The sequence below is a fragment of the Labeo rohita genome, chromosome 24, assembly GCF_022985175.1.
Source record: "Labeo rohita strain BAU-BD-2019 chromosome 24, IGBB_LRoh.1.0, whole genome shotgun sequence".
In the NCBI taxonomy this organism is placed as follows: domain Eukaryota; kingdom Metazoa; phylum Chordata; class Actinopteri; order Cypriniformes; family Cyprinidae; genus Labeo; species Labeo rohita.
Window position 1 is genome coordinate 4,954,554 of NC_066892.1, and position 23,910 is coordinate 4,978,463.

The 23,910-nt window shown below is 33.0% G+C and overlaps 2 protein-coding genes across 2 annotated transcripts; both read left to right on the forward strand.

Annotated features, from left to right (window-relative positions):
* Positions 1-430: 430 nt before the first annotated feature.
* Positions 431-11,483, forward strand: mcm4 (minichromosome maintenance complex component 4). The gene is made up of 17 exons (XM_051097530.1): positions 431-529; positions 2,205-2,262; positions 2,364-2,513; positions 2,615-2,778; positions 3,788-3,889; positions 3,999-4,094; positions 4,188-4,283; positions 4,614-4,752; positions 4,836-5,056; positions 5,246-5,366; positions 6,877-7,136; positions 7,223-7,588; positions 7,687-7,814; positions 9,027-9,234; positions 9,320-9,548; positions 10,985-11,118; positions 11,247-11,483. The coding sequence occupies exons 2-17, from the start codon at positions 2,217-2,219 to the stop codon at positions 11,337-11,339; spliced, it is 2,553 nt and encodes an 850-aa protein (XP_050953487.1). The 5' UTR covers positions 431-529; positions 2,205-2,216; the 3' UTR covers positions 11,340-11,483.
* Positions 11,484-12,757: 1,274 nt separating this feature from the next.
* ube2v2 (ubiquitin-conjugating enzyme E2 variant 2) lies at positions 12,758-23,022 on the forward strand. The gene is made up of 4 exons (XM_051097533.1): positions 12,758-12,852; positions 14,836-14,984; positions 16,742-16,867; positions 21,233-23,022. The coding sequence occupies exons 1-4, from the start codon at positions 12,837-12,839 to the stop codon at positions 21,377-21,379; spliced, it is 438 nt and encodes a 145-aa protein (XP_050953490.1). The 5' UTR covers positions 12,758-12,836; the 3' UTR covers positions 21,380-23,022.
* The last annotated feature ends 888 nt before the right edge of the window (positions 23,023-23,910 follow it).

A 23,910-nucleotide genomic window follows, 5' to 3' on the forward strand; every position in this document is an offset into this window, starting at 1 on the left:
TTGAATTTAAAATTAAAATTAGTTTTATTTTCCTAGCTTTTGCTTGTATTAATAAAGAATTTTCATTAATGGGGCCAAAAACTCATTCATAAATAGCTGAAGGCGGTACAGTTGTTTTTGTACATACAGATGTGTTGTGGCACTTCATCTTGTCCACATGGACATCTAGTGGATGTCTGAAGAATTACCTCTGTTTATGCTGTATTGATGTTCTTTCCCGCGAAAACTTCGGACGATACCAAACAGTTGATGGGATTCGTTTATTTCACCCGCCTTGTAACTGTCAATCTGTCACTAAGAAAGTCCGAAAACGTGTTTATTCTAATTCTAAGTATATTTAAGTGCAATTTTGTCGCGTAATCTAAGAAATAACGAGTTTTGAATGATTTATCCACACACGTGTAGCACATCACCCCCTCTCGACTGATAGTGAGGAGCGTGTTGTTGGTTGGTCAAAATTTCCCCGCGAAATTTACGTCACAGGCAGTTTCGCGCCACCGTTCACATCAGAAGGGAAACAGTGCGAACGGTAAGTGTGTTGTATTTCTGTATCAGCTCTTTTTGTTTGAAAATAAACATAATCGCGATAACCTAAAAATAGGTATTGGTCAGTTAGACGTTATCATAGTGCGTTGTAGTTGAAAATAATAGTTATTCTAGATTCTAGTTAGATGGTTTAGTTATGTCATTGTTGTGGGTGATGCAGCGTGGTGCTAGTCGCTTGGACTGTTCCTGTGTAACGTTAAATGTAGCAAAAGTTGCTATACATCCTTCATACATTTATAATAAAACTCATTTTCCCCAAATGTACTTACAGAATAAATGTGGTATGTCGTTTTACAAGTGGTTTAAATATGAATAAGTTTAGGTTTGTGGACAGTTGTATTCCTTGGGTGTCTCGTGCAAGTTTTAAACTTACTTTGCTAAACGAATTTTTTTCCTCTCTATGTTTAGCTAGATATTTGTTTGTTTTGTGACGCATTGCCTTATTTCTTAAGAGATTTGCAGTGTTGTGATGAAGAACGTGGTATAATTTTTTTTCATTCTGGAAAAGAAATATTAGGCCTGCTGTCATATTGTAAATGTAACTTTTATATTGTAAGAGTTATATTTTTTGTACCTTATATTAAATATAATTATGCTAGTTCATAACAACGAGTCATTAACATGATAAATTACATCATAAGTTTCAAATAAAATAAACATGCCACTATTTGGATTTGCATTACATTTAATGTTAGTAAACAATAAAGATGAAATCATTTTATATTTAATATATATTGTAATTTAATAATATTAAATTATAAATGTAGACCTGTTATAGATCACTTATAGATGGAGTATATACAAGATATATAAATAAGTAAATTAATAATTATTATATATTATACATTATAATATTACTGTGTAATACTTTATAATAATAACAAATATTATTTTATACACTTATATTTATATTTTATATATATCTGTGTGTGTGTGTGTATGTGTGTATGTATGTGTATATATATATAAAATAATAAAGTGAATGAATGCACAAAGTAAAACAAGAAAATGTATTAAATTACATAAATATTTAGTATTTTTTATATGTACATGTATGTATTTGTGTGTATATATGTATGTATATGTGTGTGTGTATGTGTGTGTATATATATATATATATATATATATATATATATATATACACACACACATATACATACATATATACACACAAATACATACATGTATGTATGTGTGTATATATATATATATATATATATATATATATATATATATCTCTTAAATACTCAATTTTTATAAATATATAGCGAGATAGTAAGTTGATAATTATATATTTATTATTATTATTTATATACAAAAACTTTTGTATAGATATATAGTTGTATGTATATAATTTATTTAAAAGAATAAATAATTTAGCGAATGAATGAACAAACAAATAAAAAGTAAAAAAAAAAAAAACTAGAAAATGAATGAAGAATCACATAAATATTTAGTATTTAAGATTTATTTATTTTTTTTATTATTATTATTATTATTATTATTATTTTTTTTTTTTTTTTTGCCTAAAACATTTTTAATAAAGTTAAAACAAGAAAATAAAAACAATTTGCTATTTGGGTGCGGAAAAATGCACTCAAAATAATGACTTGTCTTACTACGTTCCATTTCACTAATTCTCAGACTTAACCTTTCAGTTTTGAGTCAAGATGTCTTCACCATCATCTCAGAGCCGTAAGAGAGACCCTCCGACCCGTGAGTTATATTGACTTTGAGTGCACACATTTGCTGTGCATGTAGTGTTTTCTAATCAGTTCCTGATTTCTGCATGTGAACGGTTTTGTCTGTGTTTGCAGCTGCGAGCGAGGACCCGCTTTCTCCTCCATCACAGCGGTCGAGAGCTCATGACACGTCCACGGAGCTTCAGCCCATGCCCACGTCTCCAGCTATGGACACAGGCACTCAGGACGTGTCGCTGTTCTCCAGCCCCATGGCCCCTCGCTCTGGTACGACTCGCTTTCAGCATCTTATTTAAATTGAATCGAGTTGTTTATGCAGATCTTTAGAGGTCATTTGAATTGGGAAAATCATGATTTGTTTTATCCAGTCCTGCAGAGTGAGATCGACGCAAGTTCCCCGTTGATGTATGGCACTCCCAGCTCCAGGGTGGAAGGAACGCCCCGCAGCGGCATACGTGGGACACCGGCACGTCAGCGGGCCGACCTGGGATCTGTCCGGAAAGCTCCGCAGGTCGACATGCACTCAGAACCGGTAAGTTGCTATTCAACGTTTCGTTTAAAAAGTAAATAGTTTTAGAGGTTAATCTTATCATTTTTGACTTAATGGTTGTGTTTTAAATAAAAGTTAACATAAATATGTATAAATGCAAATAGTTGACTTTATTGTGGTTTGTTCATAAGCATCAGGCATGTGATCAGCTAAGGACAAAAAAGAAGGAAAACCTTTTTCCCAATATGACTATAATATCACTATAATATAATAATTATAAATATGATTTAAAATATTATTTGTATTTTATTTATCATTTAGGTAATATTTAATTATTGCAGTACTATTGTACTGTGTAACACTTAAACTCACAAAATACAGAAACCCATATTAAATCCATAATTATACTTACTTGACATAACTAATTAAATAAATCTGAAATAAAACAAAGTACACAGAAAAATGTAATTAAATTAGGAATGTTGCAATAGAAACTAACTGACATGTGTTGTTGAAATTAAAATGACTAACAATAAATAACCTAACTAAAGCTGAAATAAACAAATGAAATTTTACTATTTTAAAAAAACGGTAACACTTAATTTAACTAAAATTAGTTAACTATATCACTTAACATGAACTAAAAATGAACAGTACTTCTACAGCATTTATTAGTTTTAGTTAATAATAATTGCAGCATTTACTAATGCATTATTAAAGTCACAAGTTGTTTATAGAATAGTGTATATAATATAAAATTATATAATAAAGTGGAGTAAATGTATTGTTCATTATGTTAATGCGTTAACTAAAGTTAACAAATGACACCTTATTAAGTGTTGCAACAAAAACTAATAGAAAGACAAATGCAAAAAGTCAAAATGCATAACAAAATGACTACAAATTAAACGTGTTAAAATGAAAATTAAAAATAAAAAAAGCTAATTCAAAATATTTAAAATGAATACAATTTAATATAAATACAGAAAAACGTCCCTAATATATTTATGTAATTATTTTTAATCTTAAGTATGTCTCTTGTCATTTTCAGCCATCTGGAGACGCAGTGCCCGGCAGCGAGCAGGGTGCGGGACAGAGACTGGTGATCTGGGGGACGGATGTCAATGTGGGAACCTGCAAGGAGAAATTTCAGGTGTGATTGCAGTCTGTGTAACTACATCCATCCACAGCTGACTGGCAAAAAGCTGTTTTTCCATTGACAAAATGATCTTTGTTTAAGGCTCTTTGTTCTTTTTTTGCAGCGTTTCCTTCAGCAATTCACAGACCCCAACTCCAGAGAGGAGGAGAATGCTGGTCTGGATCTGAATGAGCCTCTTTATATGCAGAAGCTGGATGAGGTGAGAAGTGCAGTGCTGATTAGAAAGGCATAAACAGTGGTTGCTCGTATTGGTGGTACAGAATACTTAATATCCAGTTCTTGTGTGTTTTAGATCAGCGTTGTTGGAGAACCAGTACTGAATGTCAACTGCAGTCATATTCAGACTTTTGACACCGACCTCTACCGTCAGCTGATCTGTTATCCGCAGGTGAGACTAATAAGCCTAGTAATAAAAATGTTTAAAATCAAATAAATGCTGTTCTTTGGAATTTTCTATTCATTAAAGAATTTTAAAAAAGTTGAGCTGCAAATTAGAATGATTTCTGAAGGATCATGTAACACTGGAGACTAATGATGTAATGATGCTGAAAATTCAGCATTGCATCACAGGAATAAATTACATTTTAAAATGTATTAAAATAAAAAATGGCTATTTTAAATTGCAATAATATTTAACAATTTTAAATTTGAATTTTATATTTTTAAACGCACAAATGCAGCCTTGGTGAGCTTCTCCTTTTAAATCTTATCCTCACAGGAAGTCATCCCCACTTTCGATATGGCTGTCAATGAGCTCTTCTTCGATCGTTTCCCAGACTCCGTTTTGGAGCATCAGATTCAAGTGCGTCCGTACAGCGCCCTGAAAACCAGAAACATGCGTGCACTTAACCCTGAAGGTAAGAAACCTAGTGCTTAATGATCACAAACTGTTTATTGCTAAATGTCGGCGATCGCATCATCGCCTCTTGTCTCTTTTCAGATATTGACCAGCTCATCACTATCAGTGGAATGGTGATCCGCACCTCACAGCTGATCCCTGAGATGCAGGAGGCATTTTTCCGCTGTCAGGTGTGTGCATTTAACACGCGTGTGGAGGTGGACCGTGGCCGCATCGCTGAACCCGCCGTCTGCCGCAACTGCAACACCACCCACAGCATGGCGCTGGTGCATAATCGCTCCATCTTCTCTGACAAACAAATGGTGGGTTATTTATCTTTTTTATATACATATACATCATTATTTATTTATTTTATTTTTATTTATTTATTTTTTAATTTGCATGATATCATTTTGGTTAAGAAAGATTTTTATTTTTAATTTCATTTGTTTACTAGTGCTTTTGACCCTAACAGAAATTAAGATTCTTTTCGATATCTTGTGTCCTGACAGATTAAACTGCAGGAATCTCCAGAGGACATGCCTGCGGGTCAGACGCCACACACCACAGTCGTCTACGCACACAATGACCTGGTTGACAAAGTACAACCTGGAGACAGAGTAAACATCACTGGTACGACCTGTTGTCATTGAGGTTTTGTTATGTGGTTTTATATAATAGCTGATCCTGTTTGATCTTTCCTCTTTCTTTACTTTATGAACAATGCCTGTATTGTAGCTTCCTCAAAGGTATGAAGCAGAAATAGTTTAACAGCTTGACTTTCAGACACATTCAATATTGGAGTATTTTGATGATGTTGTTTTTTTTCTCAGAATTGCGAGTTTATCACAATTATGAGTGGAAAAAAAGTCAGATTTGCAAGTTTGTTTCATGCAATTCTGAGAAAAAGTCAAAAGATTTAAACTTGCAGTTGTCAGAAGTCAGAAATTTGAGATTATCAAGTTTTTTTTTTTGTTTTTTATTTTATTTTATTTTATTTATTTTTTTTTTTTATTCATTAAAAGCACAGATTTTATGCAATCTGTAATTCATACATTATATGAACATTATTTATACAGTAAGAATGTTCAGATTTCGTAACATGTTTTTTAATAAATATTATTTATAAAATATATATACACAATTTTTACGCAATCTGTAATTCATAGATTATATGAACATTATTTATACAGTATTGGGTAACTATTATATATCTATTATTAACATTTACATTTCTGCATAATATATTGCATTTATTATTACAGTATGATATAATGTTATGGATTATTTTTTTTTTTTATATATATATTTTTGGATGTAATTTAATATTTTATAATTTACCATTATTGTTCATAGAATATTATAACATGAAGTATTAAAAGAATTTTTTTTTGTGTATAGTGTTATAAACTATTCTATAGCTTGTTTTTGTTTATACTTAGAATATTATAACATTATTAATACTAGTTATATATTTTATGTAAACATATAAGCTTATATATGCTATAATGCATTAATATTAATAATAGAAGTAATAGCAATTATTGTTGGTAGTGTTCTTTTTGATATTTGTGACCCTGGACCACAAAACCAGTCATAAGGGTCCATTTGTTTGACATTTTAATTCATAAACCATGTTAAAGTTGAATAAATAAGCTTTCCATTGATGTATGGTTTATGATAGGACAATATTTGGCTGAGAAACCTCTATTAGAAAATGTGGAATCTGAGGATGCAAAAATATTAAAATATTGCAAAAATCACCTTTAAAGTTGTTTAATATTTACGGTAGGAAATTTGCAAAATATCTTCATGGAACATGATCCTTATGTAATATTCTAATGATTTTTGGCATAAAAGAAAAATTGATAATTTTGACCCATACAATGTATTTTTGGCTATTGCAACAAATATAGACTGGTCACGAGGTCCATGGTCACATGTAAAGATAAATACCTCTTTATAACCTCTTATTTGTATTTTTTAATCTAATTATTTTAGCAAGACGTTCTTGGATTTGAAAAGAGAATTTTTAATTAAACGTTTTGAAAGCTTTGATGTTAATTGAAGTTCAGATAATTGTATTATAAGATAAAAGGTATTGTGTGAAAAGCCTAACCAGCATGTCTGTTATTCTCACCAGGCATTTACAGAGCCGCCCCCATGCGTCTGAACCCACGACAGAGCCAGGTGAAGTCTGTGTACAAGACCCACATCGACGCCATCCACTTCCGGAAGACGGATGAGAAGCGTCTTCATGGAGTGGACGAGGACAGCGAGCAGAAGCTCTTCACCAAAGAACGAGTCGCCATGCTCAAAGAACTAGCGGCCAAACCGGACGTCTATGAACGCCTGTCTTCCGCCCTGGCACCCAGCATCTATGAACACGAGGACATCAAGAAAGTGAGTTTTAATACAGCTTAAGACTGCCTTTGATTTGTTTTATTTTGAGTGGATGTGAGTTTTATAGTAAGCATTTTTTTTTCCAGGGCATCCTGCTGCAGTTGTTTGGTGGGACCCGTAAGGACTTCACTCAGACGGGCCGCGGAAACTTCCGTGCTGAGATCAACATCCTGCTTTGCGGTGATCCGGGTACCAGTAAATCCCAGCTGCTCCAGTACGTGTATAACCTCGTTCCTCGCGGTCAGTACACGTCCGGGAAAGGATCCAGCGCTGTGGGTCTCACAGCCTACGTGATGAAGGATCCGGAAACCCGGCAGCTGGTTCTGCAGACGGGAGCTCTCGTGCTCAGCGACAATGGCATCTGCTGCATCGACGAGTTTGATAAGATGAGCGACAACACAAGGTCTGTGCTGCATGAGGTCATGGAGCAGCAAACGCTCTCTATTGCCAAGGTGAGGAGGATACGTGAACAGTCACTTTCATGATTTTTTTTTTTTTGAGGGAATGATTTTGTCAGGAAAGATAATTAATGCATTTTTGTGTGTCACAGGCTGGGATCATTTGCCAGCTTAATGCTCGGACCTCCATCCTCGCCGCAGCCAATCCCGTGGAGTCTCAGTGGAACCCCAAAAAGACGACTATAGAAAACATTCAGTTGCCGCACACACTTCTGTCCAGGTACAAATAAAACATGACACTGTTTTAAAGTATTTAACATCCATAAAGTGATGTATTTCTGAAAGAAACAGAATTTTGAGTGGGAAATAATATAAAGTGAGAGAGTGTTTTTTTTTTTTTTTTTTTTTTTTTTAATGTTGAAATATTAACTTGCCTTTATTCTTTTTTTTAGTTGAACATGGAATAAATAACAAAAAATGAATTAATAATGAATTTTATTTATTTTAAATGAATTAAAATAAATAATACATGGAAATATCAACATTTAAGAAAAAAAAAAAATGCCACAAAATTGCTAAAACCTTAAAATTAAAATGCACATAGAAAAATATAAAAATAAAAATCTTACTGACCCCAAACTTTTTTTTTAATGGTACTGAATGAATGAATAAATAAATATATTTTTTTTCATATATTTTATGTATGTATTAACATATTTAACATCCCTAAAGTGATGTTATTTCTGAAAGAAACTGAATTTTGCATGGGAAATAATGTTTAGTTTTAATAGTTGACTTAACAAAAAAAAAAAAATAAATAAATAAATAAATATATAAATATATATATTTTTTAATGTTACCTAAAATAAATATTAACCTGCATTTCTTATTTTTATTTAGTTTACCAGGATATAGTAAAATAACTTTCTAAATAATAATAATAATAATAATAATAAAAAAACAGAAGTTACAAATATGCCACAAATTCTAAAACCTTAAAATCAAAATGAAAATAGAAAAAATAAAAACTTTAAAATTATAAAAAAAAAAAAAAAAAACTGAAACCGCAATCAAATCATCATTACTGAAATAATTTTTTAATTTCTTTAATAAATTTTACTGACCCCAAACTATTGAATGGTCCTAAAATTTACATATGTATTATTATTATTATTATTATTATTATTATTATTATATATATTTTTTTTTATATGCATGTATGTTTTGGAAGGGTGAGCAATAAAGTTCTCTCAGAAGTAGAGAAAATTGACTATTTAAAAAAAACTATAAAGTACTGTAATTGCAGTATCATAGTAACACTAAAGACATTTATTATAGACGGTAAATTGGGTAAATGATGGCTGTAGTGAGCTCAAATTTTTGAAGCTTAAAATCCAAGTGTTTTTTTTTCTTTTACTTTTATGACATCACCTGAGCATTTTTTTTTATTATTATTATTAACACTAAACTAAAAAAAAATCTCTTGTTTTAGGTTTGATTTGATCTTCCTGATGCTGGACCCTCAGGATGAGGCGTATGACAGACGTCTGGCGCATCACCTCGTGTCTCTGTATTATCAGAGCGAAGAGCAGATTGAAGAGGAGTATCTGGACATGGCCATGCTGAAAGACTACATCGCATTTGCTCGCACATCTGTGCATCCCAGACTCAGTGAGGAAGCTAGTCAGGCCCTTATTGAGGTATAAAAAACAATATATATCAATGTACCTGTAGTAGTGTGGTAAATGTAATACTTAATATTTACAATTGCTGCTTCCCTTGCAGGCTTACGTAGACATGCGTAAGATCGGCAGCGGTAGAGGGATGGTGTCGGCGTATCCCCGTCAGCTGGAGTCTCTGATCAGACTGGCTGAAGCTCACGCTAAAGTACGTTTCTCAAGCAAAGTCGAGTCCATCGATGTGGAGGAAGCCAAGAGACTGCACAGAGAGGCCCTGAAACAGTCCGCAACTGATCCCAGGACAGGATTCGTGGATATCTCCATCCTCACCACAGGTACAACTTAGAGATGTAGTAATAAACCATTAGTACTGGTCATGTTTTGGCCTTTTCTTCAGGATGTAGAAGCATGGTAGTGGGTTTGCATTTTATCACACAGTTCAGTCCACAATGCATTCTTGTCTTTTCCTTATTTCATTTAATAATTTGAAACAAAACATGGATTAAAATGGCTACAACAGGTCAGGTCAAGTCACAGGGTCATATTTATAACTAGAAAGAAAAGTATTAATATTAAAATGTTAAATTACTAAGAATAATACCAAATTATTAATTATAATAAATTATTAATTATAATAGTGAATAATAATGTATTTATAAAGATATGAAAAATGTAATGTTACCATTTTCAATTTGAAATCACTTCATAATCAAAGGATTTTTAGTAATTGAGGACTGTTCCTCAAATATTAACATAAATTATATTTTTAATATGTAAAATAAATTGATATTGTAACTATATAATTGTTACATTTATAATTACTATATAATTATTACATTATATACAATTAAATTATGTGATAGTTATTATATTTAGTGACTTATTAGCTACATTTTTTTTTCCATTTTTAAAATTACTTCATAATCAACTGAGGCTGATCTTCAAATATTCAAATTATATTTTTAATATATAAAATAAATTGATAATGTAATTATAATCATTTATATACAGTTATTAAATGTAATATAATTATGTATTTAGTTATTTATTAACTACAGTGCTTTCATAATCAGTGCTATTTCTCAAATATTCATTTTTTATATTATTAAATATTTAAATGTATAAAATAGTTAATAAACTGGTAATGCAATTATATAAAGTACTATTATTTATTATTGTTACCCTGTTTTTTTTTTTTTTTTTTTTTTTTTTTTTTTTTTTACATTTTCATAATCGGTGCTGTTCCTGATTTTCATTTCACCAGTTATCCATTAATTAGTACCTGTTAAAATGAATGAATGAATGCATGCTTGTGCAGACCACTACTATGACTAAAATGAAAGAATAATTAAAATAAAATTTTAAATATTTTAAATTAATAAAATGGTAATAATTCAGTACAAATAAAGTATGTAAAATATTTATTTTTATTATGATGTAGTGCTGTTTCTCAAATATTTTACAAATATTAAAATATTTTACATTTAAAAAGAAATGGTAATAATTTAATGCAATTAAAGTATATAAAATTTATTTTTATTATCTAGCGCTATTTCTCAAATATATTTATTTTTTAAAACATTAAAATATTTTAAATTGCTAAAATAGTTAATAAATTGGAAGTGTAATTATATAAATTATATAAAGCACATTTATTTATTAAAATTTTCATAGTCGGTGCTCTTCCTCAACTTATCCCTTTATGCCTTAACTAGTACCTGTGGATGTTGTATGCAAATTCTAAATGTTTTGATCGGTTGTTTCTGGACAGGAATGAGTGCTACAGCACGCAAGCGTAAGGAAGAAGTGGCTCAGGCCCTGAAGAAACTCATCCAGTCAAAGGGCAAAACACCAGCTATGAAGTACCAGCAGCTGTTTGATGATCTTCGTGGCCAGTCAGAAGCGGTATGTCTTTTATTAGTTTTATTTTAATCATACTAATACAGCATAGATACTCTATAAATTGGTAAGAAATGATGCAAAGTGCAAGCCCAAGGAAAATCTGAACTTAAAATGTTTTCCTCTCATTTCAGGCCATCACAAAGGACATGTTTGATGAGGCGCTCAGAGCACTTGCTGATGAAGATTATCTGACCGTCACAGGAAAGACTGTTCGGCTTCTGTGAACACCCACTGTGCCTGAATGCTGCTTCCTCTTTTGTTACTTGCCTTATCCTAATCTCTCTTTCTGTTGAGCAATTGTTGTTAATAGTGTTGTGTATGAACAATTTCTGGTTGCAATAAATAAGTTGTTGTTGTTGAAGAAACGACCTTGGTGGTTTGTAGGTGTTATTTACATAATCAAATATGGGAAGCGTCTATTCGCTCATCCGAATCAATCACATGGTGCTGGTAAAAACCTCAAACAATCACTTAAACAAAATGCACGAACAACAGTACTTAAAAGTGGGACAAATAGATATAAAAACACTCAAGGAACATGGGAACTGGACCTTTCGATGTGTTAATAATGGAGTAGTTACACAATGGAAACAAAATTAATAGAATGGAAATAAACTATTGAGGGTGTCAGCTTAGTTAACTCTAACAATCTTATAAAAGTTTTACATAATTATGTAATTATTTTTTTTTTTAAACAGGTCTGTTTATTTGATCCAAAATACAGCAAAAAAAAGCTTGTTTTATTTATTTAATTGTATTATTATTATTATTATTATTATTATTATTATTATTTTAGAAACCTGAAAAAATTCTACTCAGCTGCTTTCAGCATAATAATAAATAGATTAAATCAGAATATTAAAATGATTTCTGAAAGATAATGTGACTGGAGTAATCATGCTAAATATTCAGCTTTAAAATCAGGAATAAATTACATTTTAAAATATATTCAAATAGAAAACAGTTATTTTAAATACTAAAAATATTTCTTAAAATTTTACTGTTTTTGCTGTACTTTGAATCAAATAAATGCAGGCTTTGTGAGCAGAAGAGATGTAAAAAAATAAATATATAAAAATACCACAATATATGATATATGCTGTTTTCTCACTAAAAAGTCACTTAGGGCTGTGAAACGATTAATCGCGATTAATTGCATGCGAAATAAAAGTTTGAGTTTGCCTAATATATGTGTGTACTGTGTGTAATTATTACGTGTATATAAATACAAACACATTCATGTATATATTTAAGTATTATTTACAAGTATATGTATTTATTATAATTTATATATAATTCATATTATATATAAATAAAAATATTTTGTACATAAATAACATATTTCTCTTAAATATATACATTAATTTATGTGTATTTATATATACGTAATAATTACACACAGTACACACACATTATTAGACAAACTCAAACTTTTTTTGTATGCGATTAATCGCGATTAATCGTTTCCCAGCCCTACTATCCTGAAAAGATAAATTTGATGACAAAGATATAAAATTACCGATTAAGACTATTTTAACTGCGTCACCTTAAAACATGACTTAAGTTGTTAAGCTCAAATGTAATAAATTATACATTAATAATTTTGCAGTGGGGCCACGCCCCTCCCTCTCTTCCTACAGCACTGCGCGTCACGACGCGCATTAGTCACATGACGCGTCGACGTCACGCTTTCGTACGCTTTTGGATTCGGGCAGGAGAAGATGGCGGCCTCCTCAGGTTTGTCTCACAATCTCCTCAATCCTCGCGGTCCTCCGCGGCCGTATTTTCACAACAAAAGCGCTAAGCCTGTGCTTCACGACCCTATATAGATTATCCGAGAGGTTTCCCGTGCTCAAACGCCTTAATTTACGTCACTTAACAGATCTGTGTGCAGTTTGAAATATGTGTGTGTGTTAGCATCGAGCTAACGGCCCTCAGATAGACATTTAGTTTAAAAATAATGTTATTTTTAATTTTTATTAGGAGCTAATTAATATTATAGACATACTTAAGATATAATTATGCTCTTATTTAGTACCAAGGCATAGATTAAATGCTGTATATTGCAGTTGGGCGGGTGTATCGGTGCAAATGTGAGGCGAGGCGGAGCATTGACGCGCGTGTTGCTGCTGGTTCCGTCCAGTGTCTTGACAAACGGGCCTTTAACGGGTGTTTGTCTGTCATGATGGCACCTGAGCAGGTTAATACAACCTCTCAGAGTCATCTGAAAAATTTTAAGACGATACGTGTTTGGAAAAGTGCGTTGTGATTTGTATAATACGGATATGTAGGTGCAAAACAACACTCATTTAAGTGTAAAGACATTTCTTAATAGAATACATGATGTTTAGTGTTTATGAGGGGTTGATTTATGCACATACACTCAAGGAGACTTTTAAACCCGTTGAAGCTTAGAAAATTTTGAGATTTATTATAAACTTGACTGTACAGCAGTGCAAGATCATGTATGATTAGAATCAAATACAATTTGGAGTTCATATGTTCATGTTCATATGGAGTTCAAAGAACAGATCATTTGATTGTATTTTTAACATGTTAAAACTCAGAATCTTTAGATAAGATTTTTACATTTGCACAGGCTAGTTTGTGCGTTTGCATTTCTAGAATCAGATCTATGTAAATTAAATTTAAGGTTATATTTTTGCATATTATCTTAAATGTTTACACAGTCATATGCATTAGCCGAGCTTTTAACAGAAATGTATTGAGCTGTACGGGCTTGTGTCATGTTCGTCTTAAGATTTTGAGGAAGTGAGAAACACTGATAGAGCAACATGGGTGTCATTTCCTGAATCATTCACAAATGAGTGATCAGTCTTTCCTTTAGACGATCACCTGAACTTGCGAATCTTGTCCCTCCACTTTTTCAATACTAGAGCGTCTATGAAAACACAAGGTGATACTCGGTTGAAATGCACAGATTAGTAACACTTCACATTTGAAGCTGCACAGATTTTCTGTGCTTAAATCTTATACGTGCCTACATTATAATTTATGTCTTGGTTGAGTCACAAAAAAGAACCTTGTTTTGGTTTCATATGAAATAATGTTAAAATTAAGCATGTACCTCAAATAATAGGTTTTGCACATACACAAAAAAGGGAAACAGATGTTGGTTTCATATTAAATGAAATGTGCAACTCTCTGAAATGTTTATGAACATGCAAACTAATTAGATGTTAACTATTAGAATTAGAAAATCTGTTCATTTCAGTTCAGGTAGTCATGAAAAAACTGGAAAATAAAAATGAGATTATATATTATCATTTCCAGGGAAGGAAATAAACAAAAACTAAAATCTTTCACAATGTTTATACATTTTTCTAAGAATGCTCAGCTCTTGAGTATTTAATAATTAATCATGGAAATTCATTGATCTAATGGTCTGGGAACCCTTTGTAAAATTAAATGAACACTTTTAACATAAATCATAAATACATAAGGAAAGTAATAGTGTATATTTTTAAGTTTTTCAGATCATTTTTTAACGTTTATTCCAGTTGCAGTTCACTTGTGTAGTCTTGTGCATTGACAAATTAATTTTTAAAAGTTTAAATATTCTATTAAGTCACTCAATTAATATGACCTACATGTAAAATAATTATACTTCATGTAAAACTAATTTAAACGTCAAATGTGAACTAACCTGCTGCAAACAGAGGTTTTATTTGTTCTTGATTTATCTTTGGATTCCTGCAGGAGTTAAAGTTCCTCGTAATTTTCGTTTGTTGGAAGAGCTTGAGGAAGGACAGAAGGGTGTCGGTGATGGGACGGTGAGCTGGGGTCTGGAGGATGACGAGGATATGACTCTCACACGGTGGACGGGCATGATCATCGGACCTGCACGAGTATGTTTGCTGTTTAATCAAGATTAATGTAGCAGTTTAACGACAGCACTGATGACTCATCTAAAGAAAGTATTACATTCTTGAAGTTTTTGTTGAATTTCAGATTTTAATAGCGTGACTGGAAGACTTGGGCAGCAGTAAACAACATGGCTTTTTCATGCCATCCAGTGTGGTACATGACTGCTGGTGTTGTAGATTAAAGATAAAGATGCATGCTATGACAGCAGTGCTGCAGCAGAAACCTACTGCAGTGATTTATTTGTTCAGATTGGCAACCGATACTGTATCGGTCTGGAAATATGAATCACTCAGGTCTTTAGGATATATTGTGATCGTTTCATTTGCTTAATAGGTAAACGGAAACCTGCCATGAAAACTAGGTCATACTTCACCCCCAAAATTATAGAAATTTTGCATTAAGCCCATTTGCAATGACATTTTCATGACAATTAAGCTCTTTGATTATAAATGTTTTTTTTTTTGTTTTTTTTCCCAAACTGCAGTACATTTTAGGCATACAAATATGCTGAATTGGTATGGAACTAATGTGCAAATGACCTTAATGGACCCAAAATGTATTTTTATTTTTTTTTATGCAGTTAATAAAAATAATTTTTATTTTGAATACAGGGTGAGATATGACCTTCACATTTTGTCCTAGTGAAAATCTCCATAATAATAGTGCTGTTCTCCAGGCGAAGTAAGATAATTGTATCTTTTAGTTTGTTTATGATTTCTCAGGGAGCTTTTAACCTGGTAGTTTGCTAAACAGAAGTGGTTCAGTTTTCTTTTGTATTCAAAATATCCAGCTATAGCCTGAAATTACAAGATAGTTTTGTATAGATAATATTGGTGAGTTCCTTTCTCTTTTAATATGTCATCATTTAAGGATAAAAGTTACAGGGTTTCTGCAAGTCTTAAAAATGTCTTAATTCACCCGTTCCATAAATTAAGGCCTTAAAAAGGTCTTAAATTCGAGCAGAAAGTCTTAAATTCATACATTTGTAGCATTTAATATTGCATGCATTGCAAAAATACAAATGTAATTGACATCTAAATATTCTTAAGTCACGATACATTTACTTGAGATGCAAAATAAAGATATGAAGTCTTGTTTTCTAAAAAAAAATTAAAATTGAGTTTGATCTTAAAACATGAACAAATATGTCAAAAAAAAATCTGACTTGTTTTCTCTTTAAATTAATATTTTAAATGAAGTTTTATTTAAACTCACTTGCTTCTTAAGTCATTGCTTCTTGGGAAAATGTTCTTTTACTGGTTATTTTCACGTTTTAGTGGTTGGGAACAGAGGTATCCAAGCCTTAGGCAGCTATTAGTTTGTAAAATTAATAATAGTAATGGAGATCTGTTGGAGTTTGTGTTTTTAAACTTTCTCATTTTGTGCCTAAACATTGCATTTTGAGAATATATTGATGCATTATGTTCCCTTCAAGTTTTCAAGTTCACTTCAGTTTTTTTTAAAGAGGTCTTTAAAAGTTCTAAATTTACCATCAGTAAACCTGCAGACACTTTGATTTAAATGTGATCGTGTTTTCATCTGTAGTCCATCATCGTGTGCTGTTATCGTGTCGAATACTAAGGATGAAAACTGATTGCATCAGCATGTGAATGTGTTGTTGTTGTTTTTTTCTTTTCAAGTTGTGTGGGTTTGTTCTTTTTGATGAATTGATGTGTTCGTTATCCTCTCACTTTCATGTTCCACGGCTTTAACCTTTGACTCTTTCCTCATTTTTTAGACTAATTACGAAAACAGGATATACAGCCTGAAAGTGGAGTGTGGACCTAAATATCCCGAAGTACCACCGACTGTTAGATTTGTAACAAAAATTAGCATGAATGGAATAAATAATTCCAATGGGATGGTAAGTTGAATCATCTTTCTGACTATTTTATTTTGATTATTTTAACAAGAGTATTGTCTGTTATGCTTGAGATAATTTTGCCGCAAACTGTTAGAAATGTATGACGTTGCAGTTTTTCATAACGGTGCAGAACAGAGGCACTCGAGTCACATCAGTACTGCAGAGGAGGGACATTTTTCACTGTGCCTAAGCAGAACCGATAATGAATCTCAAACACTTCTAATGATATTCAGCTGGATACAGAATACAATAGCAGCCGTAGTAAATTAAACACTTTATTACACCACAGAGGGTTGTTATATTGTGGAATCCTCGTTTGTGTCCGTTTTCTTAGTGGTTGGTCGAGAATCGAAATCTTTTTGCTGTTTGCCTAGTAGAAGTATACTGGTTTAAGATTAACTAAATCCTAGGCATTTTACAAGCTAATTTGTTGAAACAATTAGAGGGAAGTATGATAAGCTGTGCCTTAAATGTAATATTAAATTGACCTTTAGTCAAGTAAAGGTAAAACACAACTCATTATACCTAAGGATGTCTGCTTTCAAGTAAAATGAGAAGGAAGTATTTGTAATATGACTTCTCAAAAATATGGTGCAGTGACACATCTTACCCCACACTTAGACTGAAGGTTGACTGAAGATTCAGTTTCTTGTTTTCTATCACTAGATTACGTGGCACATCTTACCCTGAAATCTACAGTAATGATTATAAAGCCCAGTCGTCTGGCATATCTAAAAATTAAGGTTTATTTGATACGTTTTTCTATTTCAGTCATACTGAGACTTTTTTGTGACACGTTTTTGCCAAGTGTAATACTGTTACAGAAATATTATTTGCAACCACTTTAATTGAGTTTTCTAGTTTAAGCTTTTTATGTTTTTGTGCTTTTTAGCTAGTGGTATTTTTTTTGTTGACAAGAAAATCTCATGGACGAGTGCCAGGTTCGAGTTTAGCTGTGTTGACGGCATTTATGGCATAATTTGATTAGCACAGAAAATTGTTTTGACTCATCCCTCAGTTTTTATGCAAAAATCACACTTGCAGCCACTGATTGTTAATCAGGCTAGTCTAAAAACAGAAATGTGAAACTGTTTTTCTACCTAAATGAACTTTTGATTGTGTTAGTAGTTTAATATAATAATGAGTTTCCTACCAAGAAGTATTATAATCAAGTTATCTTGTGGCTATACTTTTAAATGTTGTCTTGAGGATTTTTCTCCCCCAAAAATGCGAGTTTATGTTATTGCTTTGGACTAAAATTACTGACTTTGCTCACACAGAGAATAACAACTGTTTTGGGGATTTTTTTTTTTTTTTTTTTTTTTTTGTTACACTTCTTGTGTTTCTCGTCAAAAATGAACAGCTTTGCTTATTAATTTTTCGCCATGCCATATTATTACCAAATGTTGCATTAAATTTTATTATCAAATTGTTTTCTTTCAGTTAGCACAGGTTTTATATTTCTTTTTGGACCTGATTGTTTGTAGGCCTCATTGATTTGAGCTCAGTTTAACAAAAAAAGACTGAATCGAAGATTTGGTGATAATATAGTATAATGAGAGATTTACCTAGCAGTTTTTAAAAGGTTGGGCATGTTTGACTGGGAACACCCAAAAATGAAAATTCTATACTTAATTACTCATTCTCATGTCGTTCCTAACTCTAATAAGACCTTTGATCATCTCTGGAACACAAATTAAGATATTTTTGATAAAATCCAAAAAGCTTTCTGACCCTGTGTACACTGATGAAAATGGTTCTGTGTAGTAGTAAATAATATAGAAAAACAAATGTAACTTTTACATAGAAAAGTTAGTTTAGGCAATTATTAAAAAAAAACAAAAAACAATAGTAAATTCTATATTGGAACTTAATTCAAGCTTGTAGAAGTTAATATAAACATCATAAAATTAAGCCTACTCAGCTTTTCTGATACTCCCCATCATGCACTGGGGCATGAATACACAGTTTTATCATTGTTTTTGTTGTTAATTTAGTAACTTGTAATTTTGTTACATCTGTAGTTCATTTTCTACTCAAAATGACAGATTATGTAGATATGGTGTCTTCATGATATCTGTTGTATAATTTACTTACATGTTTCTAAGCAATGCAGCAATCCAACTGACATGTTCAAGGCTCAAAAAGGTAGTAAAGACATCATTAAAACAGTCCATGTGACATCAGTGGTTCAACCATAACTTTATGAAGCTGCAAGAATACTTTGTCTGCAAAGAAAACAAAAATAACAACTTTATTCTACCATTTCCTCATTTCCTTTCTCTTTCCTGTCAGCCTTTGACATGCATGCACGATAGTACCACGCACGAGTATGCATTCCTTTGAATGAAGTTGATATTGTAATTGTTAGAAAGGTCACGGATGAGCCATCTTCATGTAAAACTGATCGTGCAGACCAAACCGTGAGTCATAAAGACTTCATATTTGGAGGGATGGTAGTGCTCACACCACCTGCAACGTGACCAAGGCTCACCCCAATCGGCCTGACGGGGGCGCTACAGCGATCGAAAGTACAAAATCGCTCATAACTCCTAAACCATCAGTCGCAGGCTCAAGTGTGGTGTTACGTCGCTGGAATTCTTGGCTCGTGCCGGACAAAACACACGTCAGATTTGCAAAATCTTTGGGTATTTTGGAGTTTTGCAAACTCAACCTAGGTTTGTCCCCCCGATCTGAACCAAACCAGTGCAGAACGATTCTCTTGGAGAGTGAATATCAATAATTATCAAAAAAAAAGTCGAACTTTCGACACATCGTGGCAAAGGGACACCAAAATGTTTGAAGGGGGCAGGGCCATTTTTTAGTAAAATGTCTATAACTCCTGAACGGAATGAGATATCTGTGCCAAACTCTGCACACTTATGTAAGAGCACAATCTGAGGTAACAGGAAAAAATTGAGGAGATTGGCCCCTTGGTGGCGCTATAAGAGAGAAAAACATAAAAATGCTTATAACTAGGCAACTATTTGCCCTATCAACATGAAAATTGCTGTGCATGGTCCTGGTCCAAAGTGCCACAAGTGTCTATAACACGGGTCACCAGACCCGGTCCTGGAGGGCCGGTGTCCCAGCAGAGTTTAGCTCCAACCCTAATCAAACACACCTGAACCAGCTAATCAAGGTCTTACTAGGTATACTTGAAACTTCCAGGCAGGTGTGTTGAGGAAAGTTGGAGGTAAACTCTGCAGGACACCGGCCCTCCAGGAATAAGTTTGGTGACCCCTAGTCTGTAAGGACACTTGCATATCACAAAAAAGTATGTCTGCCATTGGTTGACGAAGTTTGAGCACCTATTAGACAAGGTTAAAGGAGGAAGATTAGAACGAAACTCGGTGGGCCTGTTTGACCTGAAATTTGAAAGGAAATTGGCCACTGGGGGGCGGTATCGCATTTTTTGAGGGTACTACTTTTGCGAACTAGTCATAGGTTTTTCGCTCCCTCTGGAAAAAACCACCGGAGTGCAATTCTCTGGACTCTAGGTCAATAATTAAATTAAAAATCAAAAACATGTTGAAATTTATCCTTTGGGAAGCTATAACGGGGTTCTTTAGAAAAGGGGTCTGTCCAAATATACCCTAAAGCCAAAATGAAAACTCAAAACCTGCTAAACATTTGACAGGTGATTTTTAAAAAAAGCATGCAAAGTTTCAGGGAGATTGGACCTGGTCATAAAAGTTATAAGAACATATTTCTATAGTAAATCAGCTGGATTTGACAAAAATGCTTTTTAAATATTGTTTTACTTGGTTACAGGCTTGCAAAAAAATGTTATGTCTTTTTCCTCATGTGCTTAAATACCTAAAGTGCTTGAACCCCGGTAATCGCTGCTTGTGGCTATATTTTTGTTTTCTTCGCGCACAAAAAGTAGCTTCATAACATTACAGTTAAACCACTAATGTCACACAAACTATTTTATCGATGTCTGTACTACCTTTCTGAGCCTTGAACGTAGTAGTTACGTTCTTGTCTATGCAGGGTCAGAAAGCTCTTGGATTTCACTGAAAATATCTTAATTTGTGCTCAGATGAATGAAGGTCTTACAAGTTGGAATGATATGAGGGTGAATAATTAATGACAGATTTGTAATTTTCGTTTGAACTGTCCCTTTAATGTTTACCATTTATGTATTTCTACTGTGGGTAACTATAACCACCATTTTTTCTTTCTCATATTAATAACAGGGATGAATTAAAATTATTCCACAAATGCTGCTAATAGAGTAATAAACCCTGTATATTCTTTAATTTTGTGACATTAGTGCAATGCAAATGCAGTGTTTAATGACGTTGTAACTCATTTCCACATGTCCCCTCCCTTTCTTTCTCTCTCTTCTTTTTGTTTCAGGTGGATGCACGTAGCATACCAATTCTAGCAAAATGGCAAAACTCATATAGCATTAAAGTCGTTCTTCAAGAGCTAAGGCGTCTTATGATGTCCAAAGAGAATATGAAGCTTCCTCAACCACCGGAAGGACAGACATACAGCAATTAATTGTAAATGATTGTTATGACCCTCTGTCTTAAACCTTACTCTCTTAGAAATGTCTTGTAAATCATCAGAAAAAAAAACCAAGAAAAAACAAAACAAATATTGCTCACTCCACACTCAAAACAGTCTCCGCCGCGGGAGCACGATTGGACATTTCTAATAGTTTAGCTTGAGAAACAAAGAAAGGAAAACGCCTATATTGTGTGGCACCATGTTCAATTCTGTTTTAAAGTTACGAGTGCACAAATCTCTCTCTTCCAGTAACATTTTCATCGACCACGAGCTTTATGATGATGAACTGAGTCCAGGCAGCGTAGAGGCAGAAAGAAGGCATGCTAGGTGAGGTTTATACAGATCTGTTCATTTTAAGTTAAAGTAATGGACACCAAAACTAAAAAAAAAATTAGGATGCATATACAACGGCATGCTTATAAAAAAAGAAAATGAGGAAAAAAAAGAAACATAAAAGCAGCTGAGTAAATTGTAAGTTAACTGAACTTTTTTTTGTGTGTGTGTCTGAACCCCTCACTGACAATAACGTTAAGGGTCCTAAAAGTGTGCCTGTAGTCTACTAGTAATATCGCGAAAGGGGTGGGAGCGGTTCTGAACTTTCTGTTTCGTTTTTATTTTTAATGTCTGTGTTTGACACAATCGCAGTGTGTTTCAGCGCGTTGTAAGCGGATGCTCTGTTCTGTTCTGAAATCAAACCTTGCGCAAGGATCTGTCGGGTGCATTAAAATATGACTCTCCAACCTGCTGTCAGACTCTCTTTGTATACGAGTCCATCACACGCCGCAGAAATACGCTGAGATGTTACTGTACGAATAAAAAAAAAAACAGCAAACCCTTGCCATTCAAGGACGGGATTCGGAGAGCGTCCGACTCGCATCGTTTGAATGACGCAGCCTTATTTTTACAGCGATCTGATTAATTTTCTACATCAGTCCTACCAGTAAACGCTCACGTTGATCTCATATCACTGCAGTGTAACTAAACATAAGTGTGTGTTGTGATCCGTAACATTTAAGTCGCTCATTTCATAAGTTTATCTGACGCATTTTACACACTTCGTAAGGTGATGTACTGTGAAAATCGTTTGAGAGTTTGCAATTCAGTAGGAATCGGCGATTGTGTCAATGGTAAGGATTTGCTGTATACTTGCCCTTGCTTAACCACAGTGCTTTACAACTCCACCTGTAACTGCGACGGCATGCTGTTATGTAGCTTTTCATTACGCCACCAACTAGTACTTCAGTAATTATAACATTAGAGCCACTGTTATAATCCTTAGGTACTCTAACGAAGTTAATCATTGAATTAAATTGTAATTCCAGTGAATGGTGGGGGTTTGTTGTGCTGTTCTTCATTTATGCTTCGGTTGGCTATGACCTTTTTATTAAAGTCTTCATTAGCGAAAACTAATAGGCAGTTATTGTGCAAATTAATATATGTAGTGGCAGTTTTCTTACGGTCTCGACATTTTCAGAGCCACAGATGAATCACCCTGTAATGCATCTAAGAAATGTTTTTTTTTCTCCTCCCTGTTCATTTTTTTCTTTCTTTTTTAAAGACATATAATCAAATTAAGTTGAATTTGTGACACCGGGGCTATGTTCAGAATAATAAAACAAACATTGTGGAACACACTCTGTTCTTTCTCTGGTTATTGCTTGGCGTATTTATGGAATTATTACAAAAAAATGAATGTTAGCTACACTGCATTTAGCCTGTCATGGATGTAGTGCCCTCAGAAGTATTTTGTCTACCCCACTAGTATGTACTCTTAAGCTACTAATATACACATATTGGGGGTACATAAAGTACACAGATGTATTTTTAATGGTAATGCACTACACTCTTAAAAATAAAGCTTTGAGAGGTTCTTCACAGCGATGCCATAGAAGAACCATTTTTGGTTCCACAAAGAACCATTCAGTCAAAGGTTCTTTAAAGAACCATCTCTTTCTTACCTTTTCATAATCTGAAGAACATCTTTCACCACAAAGAACCTTTTGTGAAACAGAAATGTTAAAGGTTCTCCATGGAACCATTTAGACAAAAAAAGGTTCTTCTATGACATCACGAAGCACCTTTATTTTTAAGAGTGTAGTGATGAGTTGTTGTGTTCCTAAAGGTTCATTTTTTGCATACATCTCTTAGTATATTTGTGTGAACATCTAACTACATTTGGAACCTACACTACCAATCAAAAGTTTTTTTTAATGTTTTAATGTATTTTTAAGTCTCTTCTGTTCACCAAGCCTGCATTTATTTGATTCAAAGTACAGCAAAAACAGTAAAAAATTGAAATATTTTTACTATTTAAAATAACTGTTTTCTATTGAATATATTTTAAAATGTAATTTATTCCTGTGATTTCAAAGCTGAATTTTTATATCATCATTACTCCAGTCACATGATCCTTCAGAAATAGGTCTAATATTCTGTTTTGCTGCTTAAAAAACATTTATTATGTTGAAAATAGTGGAGTAGAAATTTTATTTAAGGTTTCTTTGATAAACAGAAATCTCAGA